This window comes from Impatiens glandulifera, chromosome 1 (assembly GCF_907164915.1).
Source record: "Impatiens glandulifera chromosome 1, dImpGla2.1, whole genome shotgun sequence".
NCBI classification, from domain to species: domain Eukaryota; kingdom Viridiplantae; phylum Streptophyta; class Magnoliopsida; order Ericales; family Balsaminaceae; genus Impatiens; species Impatiens glandulifera.
Window position 1 is genome coordinate 152475861 of NC_061862.1, and position 23392 is coordinate 152499252.

The 23392-nt window shown below is 31.8% G+C and overlaps 3 protein-coding genes across 4 annotated transcripts; all 3 read left to right on the forward strand.

The window, feature by feature from the left end:
- Nucleotides 1-2176: 2176 nt before the first annotated feature.
- LOC124915771 (protein DOWNY MILDEW RESISTANCE 6-like) lies at nt 2177-4744 on the forward strand. The gene is made up of 3 exons (XM_047456539.1): nt 2177-2638; nt 2701-3019; nt 4378-4744. The coding sequence occupies exons 1-3, from the start codon at nt 2193-2195 to the stop codon at nt 4627-4629; spliced, it is 1017 nt and encodes a 338-aa protein (XP_047312495.1). The 5' UTR covers nt 2177-2192; the 3' UTR covers nt 4630-4744.
- Nucleotides 4745-6404: 1660 nt separating this feature from the next.
- On the forward strand, nt 6405-9093 carry LOC124915782. Of its 2 annotated transcripts, none has more exons than XM_047456543.1 (8): nt 6405-6590; nt 6808-7086; nt 7155-7354; nt 7446-7796; nt 7870-8070; nt 8151-8221; nt 8467-8606; nt 8693-9093. In XM_047456543.1, the coding sequence occupies exons 1-8, from the start codon at nt 6554-6556 to the stop codon at nt 9037-9039; spliced, it is 1626 nt and encodes a 541-aa protein (XP_047312499.1). In that variant the 5' UTR covers nt 6405-6553; the 3' UTR covers nt 9040-9093. The 2 variants fall into 2 exon arrangements, with proteins under 2 accessions (XP_047312499.1, XP_047312502.1); XM_047456546.1 differs by having other exon boundaries at nt 8696-9093.
- A 6061-nt stretch (nt 9094-15154) lies between these two features.
- On the forward strand, nt 15155-16141 carry LOC124911420 (LOB domain-containing protein 29-like). The gene is made up of 2 exons (XM_047451903.1): nt 15155-15433; nt 15728-16141. Exons 1-2 carry the CDS (start codon nt 15155-15157, stop codon nt 16139-16141), a joined length of 693 nt encoding a protein of 230 aa, XP_047307859.1.
- The last annotated feature ends 7251 nt before the right edge of the window (nt 16142-23392 follow it).

The following is a 23392-nucleotide window of genomic DNA, read 5'->3' on the forward strand; positions in this document are numbered from 1 at the left end:
CTTTAATCCTGAAGATCCATTTGTTGTGAAGTGCTTTTTTTTCTCTTTGGCGGCTCAGTGAGCTCCCAAGTCTGATTCAACATCAAAGAGTCCATCTCATCTTTCATCGCAGACTCTCACTTAACTGATTCATTAGATTGTATTGCTTCCTCATAGCATTCAGGTTCACCTCTATCTGTCAACAAGATATAGTTTAGAGATGGAGACCACCTCTCAACTGGTTTTCGATTCTTTGACGATCTTCTCAACTATATAATCGGTGTTTGCTGATTTACCTCTAGGGCCACGTTCTCAACGATTTCATCTTCAACAAAATATTGTTCTTCTTCGACAGTCGGTATATATTCAACTGAAAATTCTCTCAAATCGACGGTACCAGTCTCTTCCAACTTGGAATCATCATCTAATGTCTTCCCAGCACAATCTTTGTAGAGAACCTGTTCATTGAAGATAACATTTTTACTACGAATGATCTTGCGATTTTGATTATCCCAAAAACGATAACCAAACTCAATATCACCATAACCAATGAAAAACATTTATTAGACTTTGGATCAGGCTTTCTCCTATCACATTCATTAATATGAACATATGATAAACAACCAAACACTTTCAAATAAGAAAGATTTACCTTTTTATTGCTCTAGGCTTCTTCAGCTTCATCCATCTTCTCTGGTTTCTCACTCAAAGGAACATGAAGCTTCTTTCCATAGAAATAATCTTCAATCTGCATTCTCCAGAAGGCATAATTTGTCTCATCAAATCTTCCAATCTCATGTTCTATACTGTTCTCACTTGCCATTGTTTCCAATGCTCAGATCTAGCCTAGCTGCTCTAATACCAGTTGTTATGATTTGTATCTCCTAAATCCGACCAGCTTGAAACAATCTGTAAAAATACAAGAAAGAAGAACACAAGAACACACAGATTTATAGTGGTTCACTCAAATTGAGCTACATCCACTTCAGCCACCATCAGATTTCACTATAAAGAAGAAGAAGAAATACATAGTTTTTTGCCTCACACTTTATCTCTCTAGAATTATTTCTTAATCATGTAAATCCTTAATAATCACATATTTATAGGGTAAACATTCAGGTAATAAAACTAAATAACTTTTGGTCAGGCCCAAGCTCAAAACCAAATACAAACCCAATAAGCTCTAATTAACAATTGTAGAGTTTATTATAAGTGTAGTTTCCATAACTCAACAGTTGATTGACCAAAATATAAAAGTATGTGATGTCACGAGATTAGAGGTCGATTATGATTGATGAGTTATTTGTCGAGGGGACAAAGAGACATATGAAAAAGTGTGAGTCACAAGATGAGAGGTCGATTAAGAGATTGATGTTAGTTTGAGAAGGATAAGAGGTGTGTGAAAGTGTGTGAAGTCACGAGATGAGATGTCGATTGAGATTTGGTGGGTTGGTTTACCGAAGTGGGGTAAAAAAGATGTCGCAATAATATAAAAGAGAATGGTAATAAATGTGATATTAGTGGTTCAAATATATGAATGAGATACTGATTAATCGAATAATAAAAGTATGTGAGGTCACGAGATTAAAGGTTGATTAGAATTTGTGGGTGATTTTTCGAGTGGATAAAGAGAAATATGAAAAAGTGTGAAAGTTCGACGATTTCTTTCCAACTAGATAGTCCACCAAAAAATAATTGAGATGGTAACTTAATTATGTAATTATGTCATATTAGCCGCATCAATCCAAATTATCCAAAGACTCGGGAATCACCCAATGAATTCTAGTGATACTACACAAAAGATTTCAGATATTAGTTATCCATCGACAATAGAAAAATAAGTGAATTGTCGATTCAATATTCTCGTGAATAACGTTTCATTCAAAGAAAGAAATCTTGGATGGAATAATTGACTTCCAAAATTTATCGTAACAAAATTTAAATGAAGATCCTAGCAAGCAACTTGTAAGAATTATAAAATATATTTTATGATACATATCTAAATATATTTGTATATATATTTGAACATGTGAGTGGTTAAGATTGCACGTATTAAAAAATTATAGATGAAATAAGAATAGGTGGCATCACCACATGGAGTGTGAAAATGATGTTTCATTGAAGTAAAAAATTTCTTATAACATATCATCTAACCCTTTATAGATAGAGATAAACAACCAAAAATACAGAGTGTTTGAGTGAGAGAAATCAAGATGATATCAAACTGGAGCAAAGTAGAGAGTGTTCCAAAATCTTACATTTTTCCACCCGGAGAAAGACCAGATGATAATCTAATAGCCCCCTCATGTGATCATTCAATTCCAATCATCGATCTTCAATTCCTCTCCTCTCAAAGAACTGAAATCATCAACCAAATCTTGAAGGCTTCTCAAGATTACGGATTCTTCCAGTTAATTAATCATGGAGTTTCAGAGGATTTAACTACGGATATGATGTTAGTAGCTGAAGAATTCTTTGCCCTACCAATGGAAGATAAAGCAGAGTTATATTCTGATGATCAAACTAAACTCTGTAGAATGAAGATGAGTATTGATTATGCTAACGAGAAGGTTCATTATTGGAGGGAGAATTTTCAGCAACCATGTTATCCTCTTCAAGATCATATCAATGATTGGCCAACAAATCCACCCAGATACAGGTATTGTTTATTTTAGTTTATCAAGAAAGTGCATTTGTTGATAATCATATTTGTTTGTGTAGAGAGGTGGCAAGGAAATATGTGGTTGAAGTGAGACAAACACTATTGTTGATTCTTGATCTAATTTGTGAAGGATTGGGTCTTGAAAATGAGTATATGAAGGAATTAGTGAGTCTTGAACAGTTGATGATTCTGAATCATTATCCAAAATGTCCTGATCCAAGGTTGGTCCTAGGATTGCCTAAACACTGTGATCCACACATACTCACACTTCTCAACCAAGGCCAAATTCCTGGTCTGCAGGTTTATAAGGATCAACAATGGTTTTCTATTCCACCAATTCCTAATGCTTTTGTGGTCAACATCGGTTACATCTTCGAGGTATTTATATATATTTAACTTAAGTTTCCTTATCGAGACAAAAGTACATATGTCACTACATAAGACAACAAATTACATAGGTTCAATTCAGTGACATATGTATGATTGCTTAAGATTTTTTTTATTTAATTTAAAAATATCTTTGATAATTTGATATAAATTATTTTTTTATAGGTAGATGATTGAATCTTATAAATTAGAAATTAGAAAAAAACCATTTTTCTGGGTTGACTTTAGATTATTAATCCGTTATGCGCCTAATAGCAATAAGAGGTGGATATTAACCTTAAATAACTGAGTTCGAGTCTGTTAGACGACAAGTTTTACGTCTGGTTAAATGATTAAGTGTGTTTGCGGGCTACATACTTAATCCGTTGTCCCATTTTTATTTCATCTTCTAGTCTAGCACCAATAAGAGGTGGATATTAACCCTAAGTTCCTGAGTTCGAGCCCGTCAGGCGGCAAGTTCTTGGTCTGGTTAAATGATTAAGTCTGTTTGCGGGCTACATACTTAAATAGTTGTCCCATTTTTTTTTTTAGATTATTAAGCTTAAGGCTACAAATGATCAGTCAAGTTGCTCGTGAGCCACTCGGTCAAAACTTGACTTGAGTTTGACTTTGACCAAGTTCGAGTCGAGCTCGAGTCGGCTCGTTTAATATTCGAGTCGAGCTCATATAATACTTGTTTGATGGCTTGTCGATCTTTTTCGAGACGGATAATAAATAATCATTTATTTATTTTAATATTAAAACTTAAAATTTAAAATAAATATTTTTTCTTTACAAATATTTGAAGATTTAATTTTAATTTAAGTTTTTCAAGTTGGTTGAGCTTGTATGTAAATAGTAGAGTCGAGATCAAGCTCAAATTTATAAACTCGTTCGAGTCGATCTAATAAATACTTAATCGAGTCGAGCTTGAGCTGACTTGAGCTCGACTTGGCTCATTTGCAACTCTAATTAGGTTTACTAATTATTTTTTGGATGGGTTGTTTCCTTAGTTCACGGGCTTTCTTCCTGGGCTTACCCTAAGGTAAGTAAACCAATTTTTAGTTAGAAGTTAGAACCATTTAAATAGAAGTGGAAGTAATGATTTTGAAGTGTGAAACCACTTAAATTGAAGTGAAGATAGTGATTTTGGAGTATGAACCTCATATTACCTCATATTTCAGTGGTAGAACACATGAAAACATGTCTATAGAGTCATGGGTTTGAGTCTTCATCTCAAACTATTTTCCAAAAATAAGAAATTACTTTGGAGTGTGATGTTATTTCATCGTTAAAAAAAAAAAAAAAATCGAAATTTTATTTTCTTTAATTATTATTTTTTTTGTTGATGATTATGAATGATGATGTAGATTATTAGTAATGGGAAGTTGAAGAGTGGGGTTCATAGAGTGGTGACCAATTCGGATAAAGCAAGGACTACTATTGCCAATTTCATATTTCCTTCACTTGAAGATCATATTGAGCCATCAAAAAAGCTGCTTGATACAAGCAATACTGCACATTTGTTTAAAAAATTTGTCTTTAAGGAATTTTATATCTCGTATTTAACTGATGTCCGAGAAGGGAAAGACCCGTTACAACACTATAGGGTTCGGGACTAACTAAAATTGGTTGCAAGCCTGATATTTGTATGTTTTGTTTGTTTGTCTTTTAAAGTGAAAACCTAAGTCATGTAATGTTAGTTTGTATTAATGAATTCACAATAATTAAGAGTATTATTGTATGTGTGTTGATATTAATATATGTAAAAACAACATTCCTTTGATCAAATTCAACAATAATATTTATAAATATTTAATGAATAAATATATATTTTTTTAACAGGGGAGCTTTGATGATATTTTAGCTTATTCTAGAAACATGTCAACATTATTGGCTAAATTGTATAGCACATAAATTAATGTCATTAAGTCTATGATTTTGAAAAAAAATATTTTTATCTTTTAAATATTTAATTTGAGTTAGATACTAACTTCGACGATAAATTATGCACATGATTAAATAGTTAGGTGTTTGTGGGTTATATACTTAATCCGTTGTCATTTTTTTTTTCCAAAATATTTTTTATAATATTTTCATATTTTGTTAACCTTTTTAACGTGGTAAGAATGATTTTAAGAAACCAAATGTCACGAATTTGATTCTCACTTTAACGACTTAAATTGAAATGAATGTCATAATTATGAAAAATGCTACCTCATTTAAAAATAAATTATTCATAACCAAACCTTTATATATAAAAATATTATTTTATCATATATATTTTTATTAAAAAAATATATATGAACAATGTCCCACCACAATAACTCCTTAAATCGAACCACCCGAAAATAGTATTAGCGCCTCAAAAATAATATTATAAACCTTGTGCCTCACGGCTTTATCATCCGAATTGATATTCTTAAATATGAGCAATCTACTATTTAGAGCATCCTTATCTATGACCCAAAAATGGGTCATGATGCTGGTTATAGTTGATCTTGTGAATTTATCATGACCAAATGGTTGGTCATTCCATGACCAAAACCACAATCATGTCATTGAGGCTTGGTTTTTGTTAAATTATGACAAAAATCACAACCAAACTCATTCAATATTTGTCATCTGATTGGTTGCTCAGATTTTCTTTATCTCTTATCTTTAAAATCCGATTTTAGTATTATTTATAATTTTAAAAAATAAATAAAATATATCAAAATTCATAATTTTTCGAGATCTATAAGTACAGACCACTCTTGCTATATTTCGGAGTACAAAAAAAAATCACAATTTTCTCCATTTTTACTAATTATTATGTATAAAAATTAAAAATTAAAAAATATTATTATTTTTAAAAATTAAAAAATATTATTATATATAAAAATTAGAAATTAAATATTATTATTATATTTAAAATTTATTTATTATTTTTTTAATTTAAAAATAAAAAAAAAATACTTTTTACTTCATTATCAAGATTTTGTTAGTCATGGATAAGCACACAGTGACTAAAATCTTGATTATAAAGCTCTTTTTATGATCATAACTATGATCATAACCAAAAAAAATGGATAATTAATAAGGATAATCTCAGTAGACATGTATACAAAATTAAATTATAAACAATTAAATAAAATTTAGATCTTAAATAATAAGATGAATTTAAGATAATAAATAATTTTATAATTTTCAAAAAATAAAATAAAAATGTCAAACATAAATTATAAAGATAATAAATAATTTTATAATTTAAAATAAAAATAAAATAAAATAAAGTCAAACAAATCAATTAAACTGAGTTAAACATCTATATACAAGATATTTTTCAAGGAAAATGAAAATTATTCTTACTGGATAAATGAAAACATAAGTCGTTTTGAGCATGAAAAAACTTAGCTGCATTCGAGTCAAAATTACATCAATTGCCTTCCCAAACGCTCCAGTTCTGGCACGTTTGACGATTCTCTCTATCTCCATCGTATCTTTGTTTGATTTTGGACACTACCCTTGTTGTTACTTTCTGCCCTCTTCATCTTAACTCAAATTATGAAGCAATCTGTCAACCAATTCTTCACTAGAAGAAGTAAGTTCACTAATTCCTGAACTTCAACTTGATTTCCGCTCATGAGATTTCTAGACTTTATCCTTAACAATCTTATTGTGGGTCTTGTTCATTTTCGAGCAATTCTTCTGAAAAGTATGAATTTCTATGAGAACATAAGAATTGAGAGTGAACTGTGTGCTAGGGTAAAACTATTTTCATTCTTCTGAGACATTGGTTTAATTTGACTCTTGTGCAGATTTTAGCCTGGAATTCTTCAAAAGAGAGGATGATTACAAAAAAATGTTCTACAATGTTCTTATTAGGCATCATTCTCATGAGTCAGATGGAGAGAAAGAGGAAAAAAGGTATACCTTTCCAGTACCTGGAAATCATAATCGAAGGAAGGAGATTCATGGTTCTGGAATTCATCATTACAGTTCTGATGAAGATGACAACAAGTGGAAGAAAGAACATGAATGGGTTGCGAAAGCCCTTGAACCAGCACTAAAGTTCTATCGCAGGACACTTCAAACAGGCATGGATTGTTCTTATTTTAAAGTATACAAATAATCCTAAAGACTTTACAATGTATATTTCCCGCAGGTAATGAAACCGAGAGAAAAACAGTTCCTGTTGGTAGATCGATGGTGGAGATTATTTCAGACATTCAACGGAGTAAGCTTGGACTCCCTGATTGGAAACTAAGTGATCTAACAATAGGCTTATATCTCATGTATCTTCAGCAACAATCGACATATCCATTGAATGATGTTAATGGAATTCAGATAACTTCAGATTCAATTGTAACCACATTAGCCTTTAGATTGGTTCTTGTGTTCTAGTTTTAAAATTATATAAGATTTACTTAGCTTCTAGTCTTTGTCATGGTAGTAGGTCCACGATCTCATATATCACGTTGAATTGGCAAAAGGGGCTTATAGGGGTAATGCTAATAATCTTGCAAAGGTGAGCATGCTTCAAGAGGATCACATTGTGAAATTCGTGAAAGATTCAAGTGTCATGAGGCCCGGATACTTTATTGGAATTGACTTGCGCAGACAACTTGTAGTTCTTGGGATACGAGGAACGAATACTGTGTATGATTTTGTAACTGACATTGTTTCTTCAAGCAGTGAAGAAATTACATACGAAGGTTATTCGAGTCACTTTGGCTCTGCTGAGGCTGCTCGTTGGTTTTTAAATCATGAGATGGGAACAATAAAGTGGTATTTGGACAAACACCAGGTAATGAGAATTAATTTTACATCTGTTTCTGTCGTATTTTTCATGTGAAGATTGATACATATATAGAATACAGGGATTTAGGCTAAGGATTGTAGGACATTCTCTTGGAGCTGCTACAGCTTCTTTATTGGCAATAATGATTCGACGAAAGACAACTGAGGAGCTCGGTTTTGACCCCAAGATTGTTACTGCAGTTGGTGTTGCCACTCCACCTTGCGTCTCCAGGGAACTTGCTGAATGCTCCTCTGATTTTATTACTAGTGTCGTAATGCAGGTGGTTAAATGATCTCCAGTATTAATTATATTATCAATGACAATGGAATTTAATCTCCATTTTGTATTCATTATTTGCAGGATGACATTGTTCCACGCTTAAGTGTAGCTTCTTTAAATAGGTTGAGGAATGAAGTTCTTCAAACTGATTGGTGAGCTATTACTAAACACTGCATGCATTATTGGTTTATATACCTCAACATCTTTGGCTACTCTAATGCATTGAAGTAATCACTGATTTTAGCCTTTTTGTCCTTAGCAAGATTCCCTTTCTCTCTTTCATTCTATACAGAAGTGATGATGAAAGATCCGCTTCCATGTTAAAGCATTTTATACAGAAGTGCATCGATTATGAACCCTTTCGCGTGCAAATAAAGTTTCCTCTAATTTATCACAGGATGACAGTGCTAGAGAAGGAAGACTGGAGAAGTGCCAAAGATTTGGTTATAAATGCAAAGCAAGTTGTTCTATCTGTTCAAGATGTAGCTAAGAAGCTGGCTAATCTTTCCATGTTCAGGAGTCAAAAAATACCCAACAGTAAGCTTCTGTTTGCTTTCTAGATATTAATTCATTTTAAAAATACTATAAATAATTGGTGTCTGAAGATTGCTTCTTTTAATCAGAAGATGCCTCTGGTGTTTCGTTAACTCCTCCCAAGCAAACGGAAGAGAATGATACTATTATCGGTAGAAATGAAGAATCTGTTGGGAAGGTCCCAGAATTATTTGTACCAGGAACTCTGTATTATCTAAAAAAGAGGAATTCGAAGGAGACTAAAGGAGATAACAGCTGCAAGAGCAAAGACGGCAAAGGATCTTTCACTCTCTTGAAGGCACATCCAGGTCAGCATTTTCCGAGAATAGTCCTTTCAAGCAACATAATATTGGATCATAGATGTGATAGCCATTTATATGCCCTGAGAGACGTTATAAAGAATTTACCAGGAATAATCAAAGAATGTATCTATTAATTATTCCCTTAAAACTATTTTCAACATAATAAGAGTATCCTTCTTTCTGATTAACACTACTGTCTTCCATATATGTTGTCTATACCCAGCCAGTTTACTTAGGATTGCTTTGGTAGCCTTAAAATCTCATATATATGGTTCGATTCCATCTGGAAACGCTTTGAATGGAAGTGGGGGCCATGGCTGTGAGGTGTCATTCTAGTTCTCCTTAATTAAAAAAAGTCTCATATATATGTTTCTAACAGAATGACAGTTACAACTTACATTGCCTTTATCCGCTACTTGCTAGTCTATCCTTGTATTACTCGTGACAGTTTTACGTTATGTGATGGAAGAAAGTGTATGAGGTGAAGTCCCAATATCATATATATATATATATGTTAAGAAAGTTAAGTGCTAAGCAATCAAAGTGACCCTAGGGCCCCGATATATACAAAAGGATACTGAATTTTTGGTGGGGCTAATAATTTGAAAAAGTTGGAATTAAAGGTTGTAGCTTTCTTGTTTAAGAAAACATGATGCCCCTCCCTGATCTCTCTCTGTTAAGAGTGATTAATTTGGCTATTTGGTATTAGACTAGAGTGTCAATTAATCTAGTTGAGGATTAGTTGATATTATCTTTGTAGTAGTGTTGATATAAAATATTAGAATTTTTATTATTAGATATCTCCTGAGCCCTATATTATGGTTTGGACTTTGAAGAATTGTCTTTTTGTTCAAACTACATAATGATAATGCCCTGCCTTGACCTTAACGAATCGCTATTTCTCTTGTATTTAAGTTTTGCTGAATATGCATGCAGTCACTAGTATCATTCGATGATCATTGTCGTTACTTTCTTTCTTTGCCATGAGGAATAAGCCAAAACACAACCTCACTTTCCAACTTCGCGGGTATCATAGATGCCCTAAAATTTGTAATGTGGTTGAAAATGGGGTATATTAGTTAGGCTTAGTTTTTCTTTATTCTTTTGCTACTGAGGGTTTATTTTCTAGAGAAGGTTAGTAGGACAACCCACAACCATGATATAGGCTTAGTTTGATTCAGCTTACTTGGCCCAACTACACTGACAACATATTCACTTAATCAAACTAGGTCTTAGTTTGTGCCATCATGACAAGCAAGAGAAGTAGTATCAAAGACAAGTTTAGGAAGAAATGCAGAGAATATCTGTTCCTTATGCAAAATCTTTCACATGTGTAAATTATCTAAGTTGGCAAAGATAGATAGATCAAGATGACCCTTGAGGTGAAATTAAAATTAGGGTTGATTGACGGAGTATACAAGTTTCCTAACGAGTAATGACACATCATCCATCTAGTAAGAAAAAGGGACAATACCCACCGAATTTCTCATGTAGGAAGGAATTCTTCATCTATGCTACCATCGTCTAAACCATATGGAAATATAACCAATTTTCTATTAGATTGAAATAAACTTTTTTTTTCAAATATGGTTTCAAATTCTCATTGATTTTATGATTTTGTATTATAATTTTTTAATCCAGACCAACTCCACTGTTGGTTTTGCTCTTTGGATTCTGCATTCACTGAGCAGAATCGAGAGAGTACTGCCCACTCACTAACTCACGCTTTGCACGGTTGATATGTGTGACTGTGTGAAAACAGTTACCGATCATGCCTACCAAACCTGGACAATGTTCATTGTTCAGGTGGAGAACCCTATTCCAATGGTTGCAGGACATATATGTTCTAAGGAGGAAGTTAAAGCATGCACAATGAAGATCAGCCTGCGACAATAAGAAGTATGGTTCCGACGTGGAAGGTGAATGCATGTGAAAAGTTTGTTGATGAACAAATGAAAATACTCAACAAAAAAACTGGCAGAAGACTGAGAAAGTTCAAAATTCGTGTGAAAAAATGAAGCATTTAGAATACATATTGAAGGTAGTTAACTGCCGAAAGACTTATTAGGCATGTATGCTGGACGTCGACTCAGGTTGGGTAGATTTTAAAAGACCAAAAGTTATGAGTTTGATTCCAATTAGAACACTTAACTAAATAGTGGTCTACTAGTCCCAGCTCGTGTGAATATGTGAACGACTTAGCTGATGCCAGATTGCTATCAGCTGACACGTGCATATTTTGTGAATCACCAAATATCGTTTTAGAATTTATTAATACCCAGCCTTTATCTCGAGTAATAAAAAATCGTGAAAAAATATTAAGGTAATAATTTGATAGCATTTTTAATTTTACTTTTAACCGTTTTAAGTTTATGGGCGGATCAACTCACAATCCGACTCAAGTATCCATTTACTCTCACATTGCAGAACGATCTCTAAAACAATTGATACAGTATGATTCCTCAACTCATTTAGTTTTATCTCTAGAGTCTACTTCTTCCCCATACTACGAGTGAAATGAAAAATGTAAAGACTATCATTAAAGTAGCTCAGACGATACTTATTATATCCATATGAATTATGTCTCATATCTCTATAAATATAACGGAATTCTTTCATTATTGTGAAATCTATAGCGCGGAGTTAAAAGAGAATTATGACCGATTAAAAACTATTGATGAACTACTGCGTTCATCAAATTTTGTGTTGAATTTAAAATATAAAATGTTATTAGCCTAGTTAGTTAAAGGGTTGTACTTGTTTTTGTTAGGTTGTAAGTTTGAACTATACCTATAGCATTTTTAATTTTATTTTTAACCGTTTTAAGTTTATGGGCGGGTCAACCCACCATCCGACCCAAATATTCATTAACTCTCACATATATATCCAAATTAACCACAGTTCTCGACCCAGTAATCCGGACACTTTAAAAATTAAACATCATTATTTATATATATAGATAAATACCGGGGGACGGATGCAGCTTAGGGTTGAGGTGGGCTTAAGCCCATCCCAAGCTCTTCTTATTTTCTTATTTTTTTATTTTTTTTAATCCAATTTTGTTGACAAGATCACTAATAATGTCATGTAAGCATACATAATTACATTTATTAGAGAGAGAAAACTAGGTGAAACAGACGACCAAGTATTCTGTCAATGAAAATGAAAGCCTATAATTTACTATTTTTTGTTTGTTTTTACTTTTGTTCTTTTCTATCATTTTCTCATTTTTTTTAAATATATATATCAACTTATTAAATTTAATATTTATATTTAAATTTTTAATTGAAATCAAGTTGAAAATTTAAAGGGTTATTTGAAGAAAATATAAAGTTATTATTTGAGATGTTATTATTTTTATTTTTATTATTATTATATTTAGATAGATTTAAAAAAAATTGTATAAATAATTTATTTTTTCATTAGACGAGGTTTTAAGTGAACCATGAAGAGATACATATTTTATTTTTTATAAAAACTATGTAGATTTGAGACAAACAAAATTATTTTTTATCTCATAATTTTCTATGATTTATAAATATATAAACTACTTATTTATAAATTTAAGAGTATTACTAGGTTTTTTTTCATATATTATTTTTATGTGATAGTAAATGAGTTTGTCTTTTAACAATTCTTCACGTGAGGCATACCTTTAAATATTATTAAAGTTTAAGTTTTATGTGACAATTTTAATGAATGTTATATTAGTTATTATTATGAACAAATTTAAATTTGATTATTTTAAATTATATTTTATATTTTATTTTTTAAAGTCAACTCCAAGGTTTTTTTCATTTTGTTTTTCAAGCTCATCCTAAATATAATTTAGGGATTTGTCCTTGTCCTGATAGATTAACTTAGGTTAAATAATTCCTCTCAACCAATATTATTTTTTAATTATCATTCAAATTAATACTTAACATATTATTCATTTTATCTAAACTCTATTTATTAATAATATAAGAAAATAGTGTAACGTTTGAACGCATTCTTTTTAATAAAAATTGATCTTTTTAAAAATAAAATAATATTAAAAAATAGTAAAATGTTTGGTTTAATAATTTCTGAAACAACCTCAAATTAATTTGTTTTTACAATAATTCAAATTAATAAATCTCAACATTTGTATGAGTGACTAAAAACATAATTGTTATATTTTATTTACATTTATGTGTTGATTCTTCCATTTATCTAAAAAAACAAAAAAAAAAAGTGAAATGAATTTAGGTAAATAATTAAAATTTAAACTAATTTAATATTTTTAGCTATATTTTTCATTACTATTTTATAAGTTCTTTAATAAATCAAAAATCTATAATAAATTAATTTTATTAAAAATATCATAAATAAAGTAATTTTATTATTAATGTTATCATTTTGTAAAAGTAATAATAATATTAATCTCAAGTGTTGTTAATTAATCTAGTAATAATAAATATAAAATTATATATTTTTGTTAATAGATAATATTTCATAGTTTTTGAGAGAAAATGGGTTTTAAAAAAATAATAATAATAATAAATTATTTGCTTTTGGAAAAAAGATAAAGGCAGTTTTATATATATATATATATATATTTTTTTGTTAATTATATAATTATTTCATTGACTATTGAGTAGATTGAATTATTCAAAAATAAACTAAAAAAACTTATGTCAAACAAGACATTGAGTACAATGACTAACAACATATCTTTAATATCTTTAATAATATAAAAATAAAACCTATATATAATTATTGCAAAAAGAAAACAGAAAATCGCCAATAAAAAAGTGTGGCAATCTTGACATGATTGAGATAATATAATTAAATAGATATTATAGATATTTAGAATCTATTGATAGGATATATTTATGATTTAATAACACTAAGTTTTACTTCAAATGTTAGATTCTATTTTCTAGAAACAACTTTGTCCATGTTCAAATGGGAGTTATTCTAATAACCTAGAGGAGGAAAATGAGTAGTGATTGGTGATGATTTTGAGTAAATTAGAATATTTTTGATAAAATTATTTAAAATATATTGATATATAATAATAAAATAATAAATAGTAATTTAAAATAAAGAGTATTTTAGTATTTTAGGTAATGAATTGAGTGATGTGATTAATGAGAGAGGGAGTGAAAAGATGTTTTAGTGGATTGGGTTATTTAAATAACCCAACCGAACAAGGCCTCGATTGAAGTAAAAAATGTTTAATTGAATGACAATGACTATTTTTAGTTATTAATTTGATAAATCAAGGTAAATATAGATAAATATAGATGTACAATAAATAAAAGAGATTTTACATCTATCAATATTATTTATTTATTTAATCTATTAAGATATATAAGTCACAACAATTTTATTTAACATCTAACTTGAAATTGTGAATAGTACTCGTGAGCCGCTCGGTCAAAGCTCGGCTTGAGTTTAATTTTGACCAAGTTCGAGTCGAGCTCGAACCGACTCGTTTAATATTTTAGTTGAACTCGAGCTTATATAATATTTGTTCGATGACTTATCAAGTTTTTTCGAGTCTGGTAATAAATAATATACATTTATATTTATTTTAACCTAAAATTTAAAATAAATAATTTTTCTTCACAAATATTTAAAATTTTAATTTTCTTTAAAGTTTTCGAGTCGAGCTGAGCTTTTAGTTATATAGTCGAGTCGGTCTCAAATTCAAATTTATAAACTCGTTCAAGATTGAGTTCGAGTCGAGCTAATAAATACTTAATCGAGTTCGAACTTGAGCTCAGCCCTAGTTGGAAGATCATAAACTCCAGTGTTAGTTCTAATTCTTTAAATTCGAAAATAAAATTGTTATTTATTTATTTCTCTTTTTATTTATAACTGTCAATTATTTACCACACTAATTAAATAATTAAGAACAACACATTCTTCATCCTATTTAATTATCCTTGAATCATATAACTAATATGTGACAACATTCTTCATCATACATTTAATATTTAGAAGATCAAAATTGAGCAAAAAGAAATGGGTTTGGTTAATGTTAATTAGCTGTTTTGTCCTTTAAGGAAATAGAATGGAATCTTAAACAATTGTTTGAAATAATATAGAATGAAAGAGGTCAGTACCACTGTTCAAAATAATAATATTAATGCAATTTGCACCCCATTTAGGAAACCAAATGAAATTAATTAGTATTGTTAAGTACCCACATTAGAATATGATAAAGTGTTTATAAACATGGGGATAGTACTTTTGGTTCTCATCATCAAATTACTTAAGATGACAGGCTTTGGGTCTCCTTGTGGTGCCTGCAAGTTCTTGAGGAGGAAATGTGGCAATGGCTGTATATTTGCTCCTTATTTCAGCCATGAACAAGGAGCTACCCATTTTTCAGCTATTCACAAGGTTTTTGGTGCTAGTAATGTCACCAAGCTCCTTAATGATCTCCCTGTTATTGATCGCTCTGAAGCTGCAATCACAATCTCATATGAAGCTCTGGCAAGACTTCAAGATCCCATCTATGGTTGTGTCTCTCAAATCTTTGCCCTCCAACAACAGGTTTTAGATTTTCCCTAAAACTATAATTGTAAGGTTTCATGTCCTTAAGGTCATAGATCATATGCACGTCCTAATGCATGCCCTTAATTGGGGTATATCGGTTTTAAAATTCTACTAGAAGCGCTTTAAATAAAAACGGAGAAACATAGTTCGTGGGTGTTCTTCTTAATAAAAAGTAATAATAATTTAGGTTGTGAGTTTAGTTGGTATAACGGCATCATTTTGGAATTTGATATGATTTATCAATTGAAATTGTTGATCCCTTAGCTTATTAATTTTGTTGTGGTACTTTAGGTTGTGAGTCTACAAGCACAACTTGATTCTTTAAAGGAATTACAAGCAACGAGAAATTTGATTAACGGTGTAAGCCCTAATAATGAAAGATTAAGTGAGAAATTCTCATATAATTCACAAGATGTTCAAGGATGGCTTCAATCAGATAGCTCAAATACAATGATGATCCCACAATTTGATTCCAACATATCCGACAATTTTGGGACGGAAGAGATAAATGATGGAGTTATTGTAAACATAGCCAACATGGGAAATAATAATCATGATAGAAATGAAACCTTTGGTGAAGAAAATGTGAATTCATTTGGCATAGAGTCCTTTGATCAACAATATTGGTGTTTAGAAGATCATGTGGATGAGCTTGAATCTATTGTTTTTGGTTATCATGTTCTTGGTGATCAACCACAACATTGAATATTATAAATTAATTAATATGGTTAAGTTGTGTATAATTAATCTGTCATTTTGCTGTCAAAAAAATGTACCAGAAACCCTAAATTATGTCCATAGAAATTTAGAAAACCCCACTAGATCTTATTTATAACATGGAGCCGAAACCATTGTTCTTGTTAAGGGCGCCTAAGAGGTTTATTCTAATTTATTTATTTTAAATTTTAAAAATAATAGTACGAAATTCATGTTAATGATTAATTCACTCTAATTTAAAATTTTTTAAAATTTAACATTTTAAATGAGTTAAAGTGACAAAAAAAAAAAAAGTATTTTTGAAGAGACTTGGGCCTTGTTCTTTTATGGGTTTTTTAAAAACCAAGAGAGAGAAAAATTGAATGATGGGTGATGATTTTGAGAAGATAATGATTATTTTTAGTAAAAAAACTTAAAGTGTATTGATATATATAAATAAAATATAAAATAATAATTTAAAATAAAGGGTAATTTAGTATTTTGGTTAATGAAATGAGTGATGTGATTGGTGAGAAGTGATTGATTTGAAATTTGATTTTGAAAAAATTAAAATAAAAACCTATAACGAAAAGGCCTTGAAGTAAAAACTATGTACTGGAAATATATATTTTTTAAAATATCTTATTGAGATATTAGTTTAGATAAAATAATATTCTGAAACATATTCTAATATGTATATTAATAAATTTAAGAATATTTATCGATTCAAAAATTCACTCAAAACTTCATATAATTTATAGAATTCTCTATTACAAAGGTAATCGTACTCAATCTTATATAGATAATATTTAATTTATAATGAAAAATTTTGTTATAAAAAAGCCTTAATTTTTCTTCATGTATTATGATTTAAGAGGACTGAAATTGTTAGCTTTAGTTTCCAAATGGAAGAATGTGAAAATAAAAGTTTATTTTTCTAATTAAAATTATATTTTACTATGATTAGCAATATATAAGATTTGAGTTTAATATATACCAACTCATATTTTTTAAGGATTTGAAATGATTTGAAGTATGTTCTCACTCATTCGAACGTAGAGGCAAATTAGGAGAAAGTCAATATTATTTATGTTTTTAATGCGCTATAAATTTCGTTATTTGTGTAATTCACTTTGGTTCTCATTTTAGTTTTTTTTTTCATCTTGTTGGTTTATTCATTTTTTTCAAAGATTTTTTCTGTCAGGATCTTAAACTCTTTGAACTCTTTTAATCATTTACTTTTTTCGGGTCTTTTTATTTAATAATGTCGTTTCTATATATATATAAAAAAAAAATTGAGTTTAAAATGTTTTAGTATTCCAATCAATTGTGGGATCCATAGATGATTTATAATTATTATAATAAATATCTTCAAGTTTGATTGATAACTTTTAAATTAAACAAAATAAAAGAACCATGATTCTTTTAAATTAATAATTTTTAAATTTAGTTATTTTTATTATTTTTTTAAAATTACTGTTTTTGTCACCCTCCTATGAGAGAGAACAAAAGAAGCATGAGGTACATGGAAGCATGAGATCCAATCTCTGAATAGGATGAGAATGAGGCATTTTAGGAAAAATAATGTATTTATTATACCATCCTGTTTATTTGGAGAATTTTATTTTAACTAACGTTTAAAAATTTCGAAAGACACGAGTAATGATATAAAAATTTTAAAAAAATTACGAAATGTGACTTTATAATTTAATTCAATATCTTTTTATCTAATTATTAAAAAATATGACAAAACTTACTTTTATCCACTCATTTTATTTAAAATTGTTTCGTTGTTTTACCTTCATTATGTGAAAATAAAAATAATTTTGATAAAAATAAATCTTCAAACATTAAATAACCAAATTCAAGGTGCATTCTTAAACATTCTTGGGCATGATCCTAAGCCCTAAATCACCCTTTGTGGACGAACCCTTAGGCTTTCTCTCTAACGTTTGCTTTACTCTAAGCTGACATTCCCTCTATGGACTATCACCAATGTTTGCATTACTCAAGTCAATATTTCCTCCATAAACGAACCCTTAAAATTTTTTACCAATGTTTGCGTTACTCAAGCTAACATTCTCACATTCGTTTCAACTACCAAGGTTCATGCACTCATATATAATAATTACTTATTTGGTATGGATCCGAACCCTAGTCACCAATATGAAATGTTAACACTTTAACCGTTAGACCACTTATGATTGTTGAAATAATTTTATAATTTTGTGTATGTATATATATTTTGTAAATTAGATTTTGAATAATTATTTAAATTATTTACTAGGGTCTAATATTACTTATTACTAGAAAGATTTTCACGCACCAGATAAAAAAATATAAATTAAATAAATTTATAAAAAAAAAAATTGTTATTCAATGTTTAAAATTCTTAATAAATCACGAATAATATATTAAAATAAAAAGTAGAACTCTCTCATTCACATTTTATTCATTTCGGTAATACAACTTATTTTCTCAAATATCTCATCACATATTTTTCTGAATTAACCTCGCATCTTGTGACCTAACACTTTCACTTTGGTCAATCAAATATTTGATTCATATTTTTAATATTTAACATTGTGATCTCACACTTTGGTTTATCAAATATTTGATTCATATTTTTTAACTGCTTTCAATTGATACCGCCCTATTATTCCTCGACAAACCACATCACAATCACACTTGGTTAAGGGATGTATTTGTTTTTTTAGGTTGCAAGTTCGAAACATACCTATATCATTTTTAATTTTATTTATTCAATGTTTAAAATTTTTAATAAATCACGAATAATATATTAAAATAAAACGCTCTCATTCTATATTTTATTCATTTCGGTAAAACAACTTATCTTCTCACATATCTCATTACATATTTTTTCTGAATGAACTTATCATCTCGTGACCTAATACTTTCACTTTGGTCAATCAAATATTTGATTCATATTTTTTTAATCACTTTCAATTGATACCGACCTATTATCTCTCAGTAAACCACATCACAATCACATTTGGTTAAAAGTTGTACTTGTTTTGTTAGGTTGCAAGTTTGAAACATACATATAACATTTTTTATTTTATTTTTAACCATTTTAAGTTTAAGGACGGGTCAACCCACAATTCGACCAAGTATCAATTTACTCTCACATATATATCTAAATTAACCACAACTCTTAACCTGACAATCCGAACACTTTAAAAATTAAGCATCATTATATATATATATATTAGTTAGTTAGAAAGTTGAACTTATATGGTTAAAATGTCCCGCGTTAATTTAATTTGGTTTTGAATTTAAAATATTAAGTGTTATTAGCCTAATTGGTTAAAGGGTTGTACTTGTTTTGTTAAGTTGTAAGTTCGAAACATACATATAGCATTTTTAATTTTATTTTTACCATTTTAAGTTTATTGGCGGGTCAACCCACAATTCGACCCAAGTATCAATTTATTCTCACATATATATCAAATTAACCACAACTCTCGACCCGACAATCCGGATACTTTAAAAATTAAGAATCATTATATATATATATATATATATAGATTAGTTAATTAAAAAGTTGAACTTATATTGTTAAAATGTCCCGTGTTCATCTAATTTGGTGTTAAATTTAAAATATAAAGTGTTATTGGCCTAGTTGGTTAGAAAGTTGTACTTTTTTTATTAGGTTGCAAGTTTGAAATATACATATATCATTTTTAATTTTATTTTTAACCATTTAAGTTTATGGGCGGGTCAACTCACAATCGGACCCAGGTATCAATTTACTCTCACATATATATCCAAATTAACCACAGTTCTCGACCTGACAATCCGGACATTTTAAAAATTAGATATATATGTGAGAATAAATTTAAAATATTATCACATTTTAACCATTTTAACCGTTTTTTTTCTGATTTTATATTATTATTCGTGCAAATACACGGATTACATGCTAATCTATATATATATGTTAGGATCTAGGTCGCCGCTGGTGGACCGGGGGTTGGACCGGTTAGCGGTTCTCACTCGTAGGGTGGTGATTAATCCTGTTAGAGATTAACACCGGGGTTTCAATACTACACAACCTGTCACAAACCCTTGAACTAGGTTCAAGCGCGGAAGAGGTTTGCTTTCAAGTTGAAGCGGTACACGTGTATGATAGGCGGAGTCGGTTTCGGATGATGGAGATTTGAAGAATGGTGGGTCGGTTTCGGTTGTCTGGATATTCGGTATGGTCAGTATGGATTCGGTTCTGAGTGATGTTGTTAGATTAGTCGGTTATGTAAAGAAGCCAACAGAAAGTAAATGACACAACAGACTTTATGGATGTTCGGAGATAAAACTCCTACGTCACCCCTTCCTCTCGAAACCGCGAGAAGGATATTCACTAAGGAATACAAATACAATCCGATCGAGACTTATTTTCTGCTCGATAACACTCGTACAATTTACACCGAAATTGTAGAACAAATTCTAACTTTCAGCACTTAGGCTTTCTAGAATAGGACACTATTATCACTTATAGTAAATGCACTTAATGTTTCACTTGTCTCACTTAATGTCCCGCATTTACTCTTCTGCAACTGCCTCCTTTTATAGGTGAAATATGCCAACGGTCATATTTCGAAGCCTTGAATCTGATTGGCTGATCAGAGATGCAGTGATTCAGTGTCTCAGACCTGCGGTCTTCTCCTCAGACCTGACGGTCAATCTCAGACCTGGCATCCTGTTTCAGACCTGCCGGTCTGTAAAGCAAACCTGCCGGGTTTGTCTTTTACTCAATGTAGGCACTGTCTGCTTGGACAGTTGTCTGTACTTTGAAGATCTCCTCTCTGGCTTATCCCGAAGTAGAAGGATCCGGTAGTACTATTTTCTGCAGCCTGCAGTCTTTCCTCAGACTTGCATGGATATGGAAGTATTCAGTCTGTTCCTTTGGTATCATTCTCAACAGATACCCAAAGTGTCTTCTTGTGCAGGTCGGCCTCTTGACTTGGCCTAGGTTGGCCATTTGACTTGGCCGAGTATCTTTTGATAGTGAAGTGATCGGACTTCTTCCGGTCTTGTGGATTGATCGGCTATTTGATGGATCTGGCTTTTAGGCTTTGGCCGATCCTTCCTCTGTTGCGGTCATGTACCGAATACTCTTGATCGGTTTGGTAGCTTGACCGGTTCGGTTTCTTCACTTGGTTTTCTTTTGTTCATCCGGTCCGGTTCCTTGTTCCTGCGTAGGAAGTTTGTTTAAGTTAGGTTTATTTGAACCGGTATGAATTTATCTAACAATTTCTCCCTTTTTGATTATTTTATTTAAAATTATCAAAATCATGTAAGTTTGCAACCGTAGGCCGGTTGTTTTGTTTGGCCGATTTTTGAAAAAGACTTAGAGAAATTTCAAAAATTTTGAGGGAGGGGTTTCGTAAGAATCTCTATCTTTTATCTAACAATTTCTCCCTTTTTGATTATTTTATTTAAAATTATCAAAACCAAGTAGAAATGCAAAACAAGGCCGGTATTCAAAAATAACTTTATATATTCATAGATAACCGGAAAGTACTAAGCAAAAATACTGAGGTAAGTAAGAAAAAGAAGGATAGTCCCTATTCTGAGTCCGTGAATTCGTAGGCACTCTTCTTTCTCTTCGGTGGTGGTGGCGGTTGCGGCTGGGAAGATCGTGGCCTTTTTGATCGGGACCGCAACTGTTCTACGACTTCCTCCTCGATTAGGTCGTCTTGCTGCGAGGGGCCCGTTTCTGCCGGTTCAGAGATCGTGTTGAGCGTCTCGAGAATTCGAACTTTCTTACTAGCCGGCCTCTTTCTTTTCTTTGATGCCGAAGCTGAGGCTGCCGGTGCTGAAGCGGAAGTTGCTGGTGCTGAAGCGGAAGCGGCTGCCTTCTTCTTTTTCTCATTTTCCTTTGCAAAGCCCGCCAGCCGTCGCTGCTCCGTTTCTAATCGTTCGGCATCCGCTGCGACTTGTCTTGCTATTTGCTCAGCATACCCTGGATACATGCTCTCAGCCCTTCTTATTCTCTCGGCCTCTATTTCATCTTCGGTCAGCTGAGGCGCGGTTAGCTGAGTCGCTTGCGGCGCTTCTTTGTCTCTGCCAACCTCGGCGTCCAGCCTTTCCTGGACTCTCTTAGCAACCAGAGCATCGGCCTCTATAGCCGCGGCATCCGCGGCTTCCTTAGCTTTCAGGATCTCGGCCATCTGTGCAGTAAGTGCCTTTACCTCGGCCTCGAGATCTTCGTTCTTCTTTTCCAGTGCCGAGACTCGTTCAATTGTTGGGTCGACCCGTTCGCAATCCTTCTTTAATTCCGAAGTGAGACCCTCCAGAGCTAAAATATGTTGAGCACAATTTGCTCGCTCACCGGCCTCTTCCCATAGTCCGGTGCTAAGTTGCTCCAGGCGCGTTTGATGGTAATCCACAACGTTCTTTGTCACATCGGCGAACTGCATGGCCGAATCGAAAACGGTCTCGCATCTATCCTTGAGCGGTTGAAGTTTGGAGACGTTGTGATCAAGTATTCGGTCATCAATCTTCTCTGATATTGAATTGTCAAACTGCCGGAGGCGGTCCTCAATCCGCTTCGAAACAACTACTTCAAATTTTTGAAATAGATCATCCATCCATTCTTTAGAAGGAACTAAGACGGTGGCTGCCGGCGGAGGAGTGGGAGCGGACTGCTCGGTCTGATTGGGGTCGGCTCTCTCAACATCGGAGTCTAGTATTTCAACAACCTCAGTAGGGGTTTCTAAAGCGACCGCATCCACCGAGTTTAGTGCCGCATTTTCCAGGATCGGTACCTCGACATCCTCTAAAGTTTGTGCCTCAACAGTTCCTGGAGTCGGTACCTCGATTGTTCTTGTAGTCGATACCTCAACAGTTCTTGGAGTCGATACCTCATCATCTTCTGGCATCGGAGTCTCGATGTCCCTCGGTGTCGCGGTGTCTTCTCTCGAAGTTGATGCCCAGTCCATTTGAAAGTCTTCGATGGCTGGAGCGGTATACACCGGAACTTGTTTCTGAGCGCAAATTGCTTCTAACCGCGCTATCTCTTGGTGTACTTCCCATTTGCCTTTTTGAAGTTTTTCTATTACTCGCGGTGCTACGGTAGACACCGAACCTCCTTCGGCATATTCTTCCTTAATCTTCCTGATACGCCTTCTTAGCTGTCGAAGTTGACTTCTCGGTATCAGTAGGCAAGTTCGGCACTGTACCTCATGAATGGTACTGGATTTTGTGAGGCTTAAGATATTGTCCTCTACGTCCTCCAAC

Bases quoted from the DNA above. Each gene is read 5' to 3' on its own strand.
- LOC124915782 (XM_047456543.1), top strand. From the start codon at position 6,554: ATGAAGCAATCTGTCAACCAATTCTTCACTAGAAGAA. The intron at 6,591-6,807 runs GTAAGTTCACTA...ACTCTTGTGCAG, and splicing joins CCAATTCTTCACTAGAAGAA to ATTTTAGCCTGGAATTCTTC. The intron at 8,222-8,466 runs GTGAGCTATTAC...AATTTATCACAG, and splicing joins GAAGTTCTTCAAACTGATTG to GATGACAGTGCTAGAGAAGG.
- LOC124915771 (XM_047456539.1), top strand. From the start codon at position 2,193: ATGATATCAAACTGGAGCAAAGTAGAGAGTGTTCCAAAATCTTACATT. The intron at 2,639-2,700 runs GTATTGTTTATT...TTGTTTGTGTAG, and splicing joins ACAAATCCACCCAGATACAG to AGAGGTGGCAAGGAAATATG. The intron at 3,020-4,377 runs GTATTTATATAT...ATGATGATGTAG, and splicing joins ACATCGGTTACATCTTCGAG to ATTATTAGTAATGGGAAGTT.
- LOC124911420 (XM_047451903.1), top strand. From the start codon at position 15,155: ATGACAGGCTTTGGGTCTCCTTGTGGTGCCTGCAAGTTCTTGAGGAGG. The intron at 15,434-15,727 runs GTTTTAGATTTT...GTGGTACTTTAG, and splicing joins TCTTTGCCCTCCAACAACAG to GTTGTGAGTCTACAAGCACA.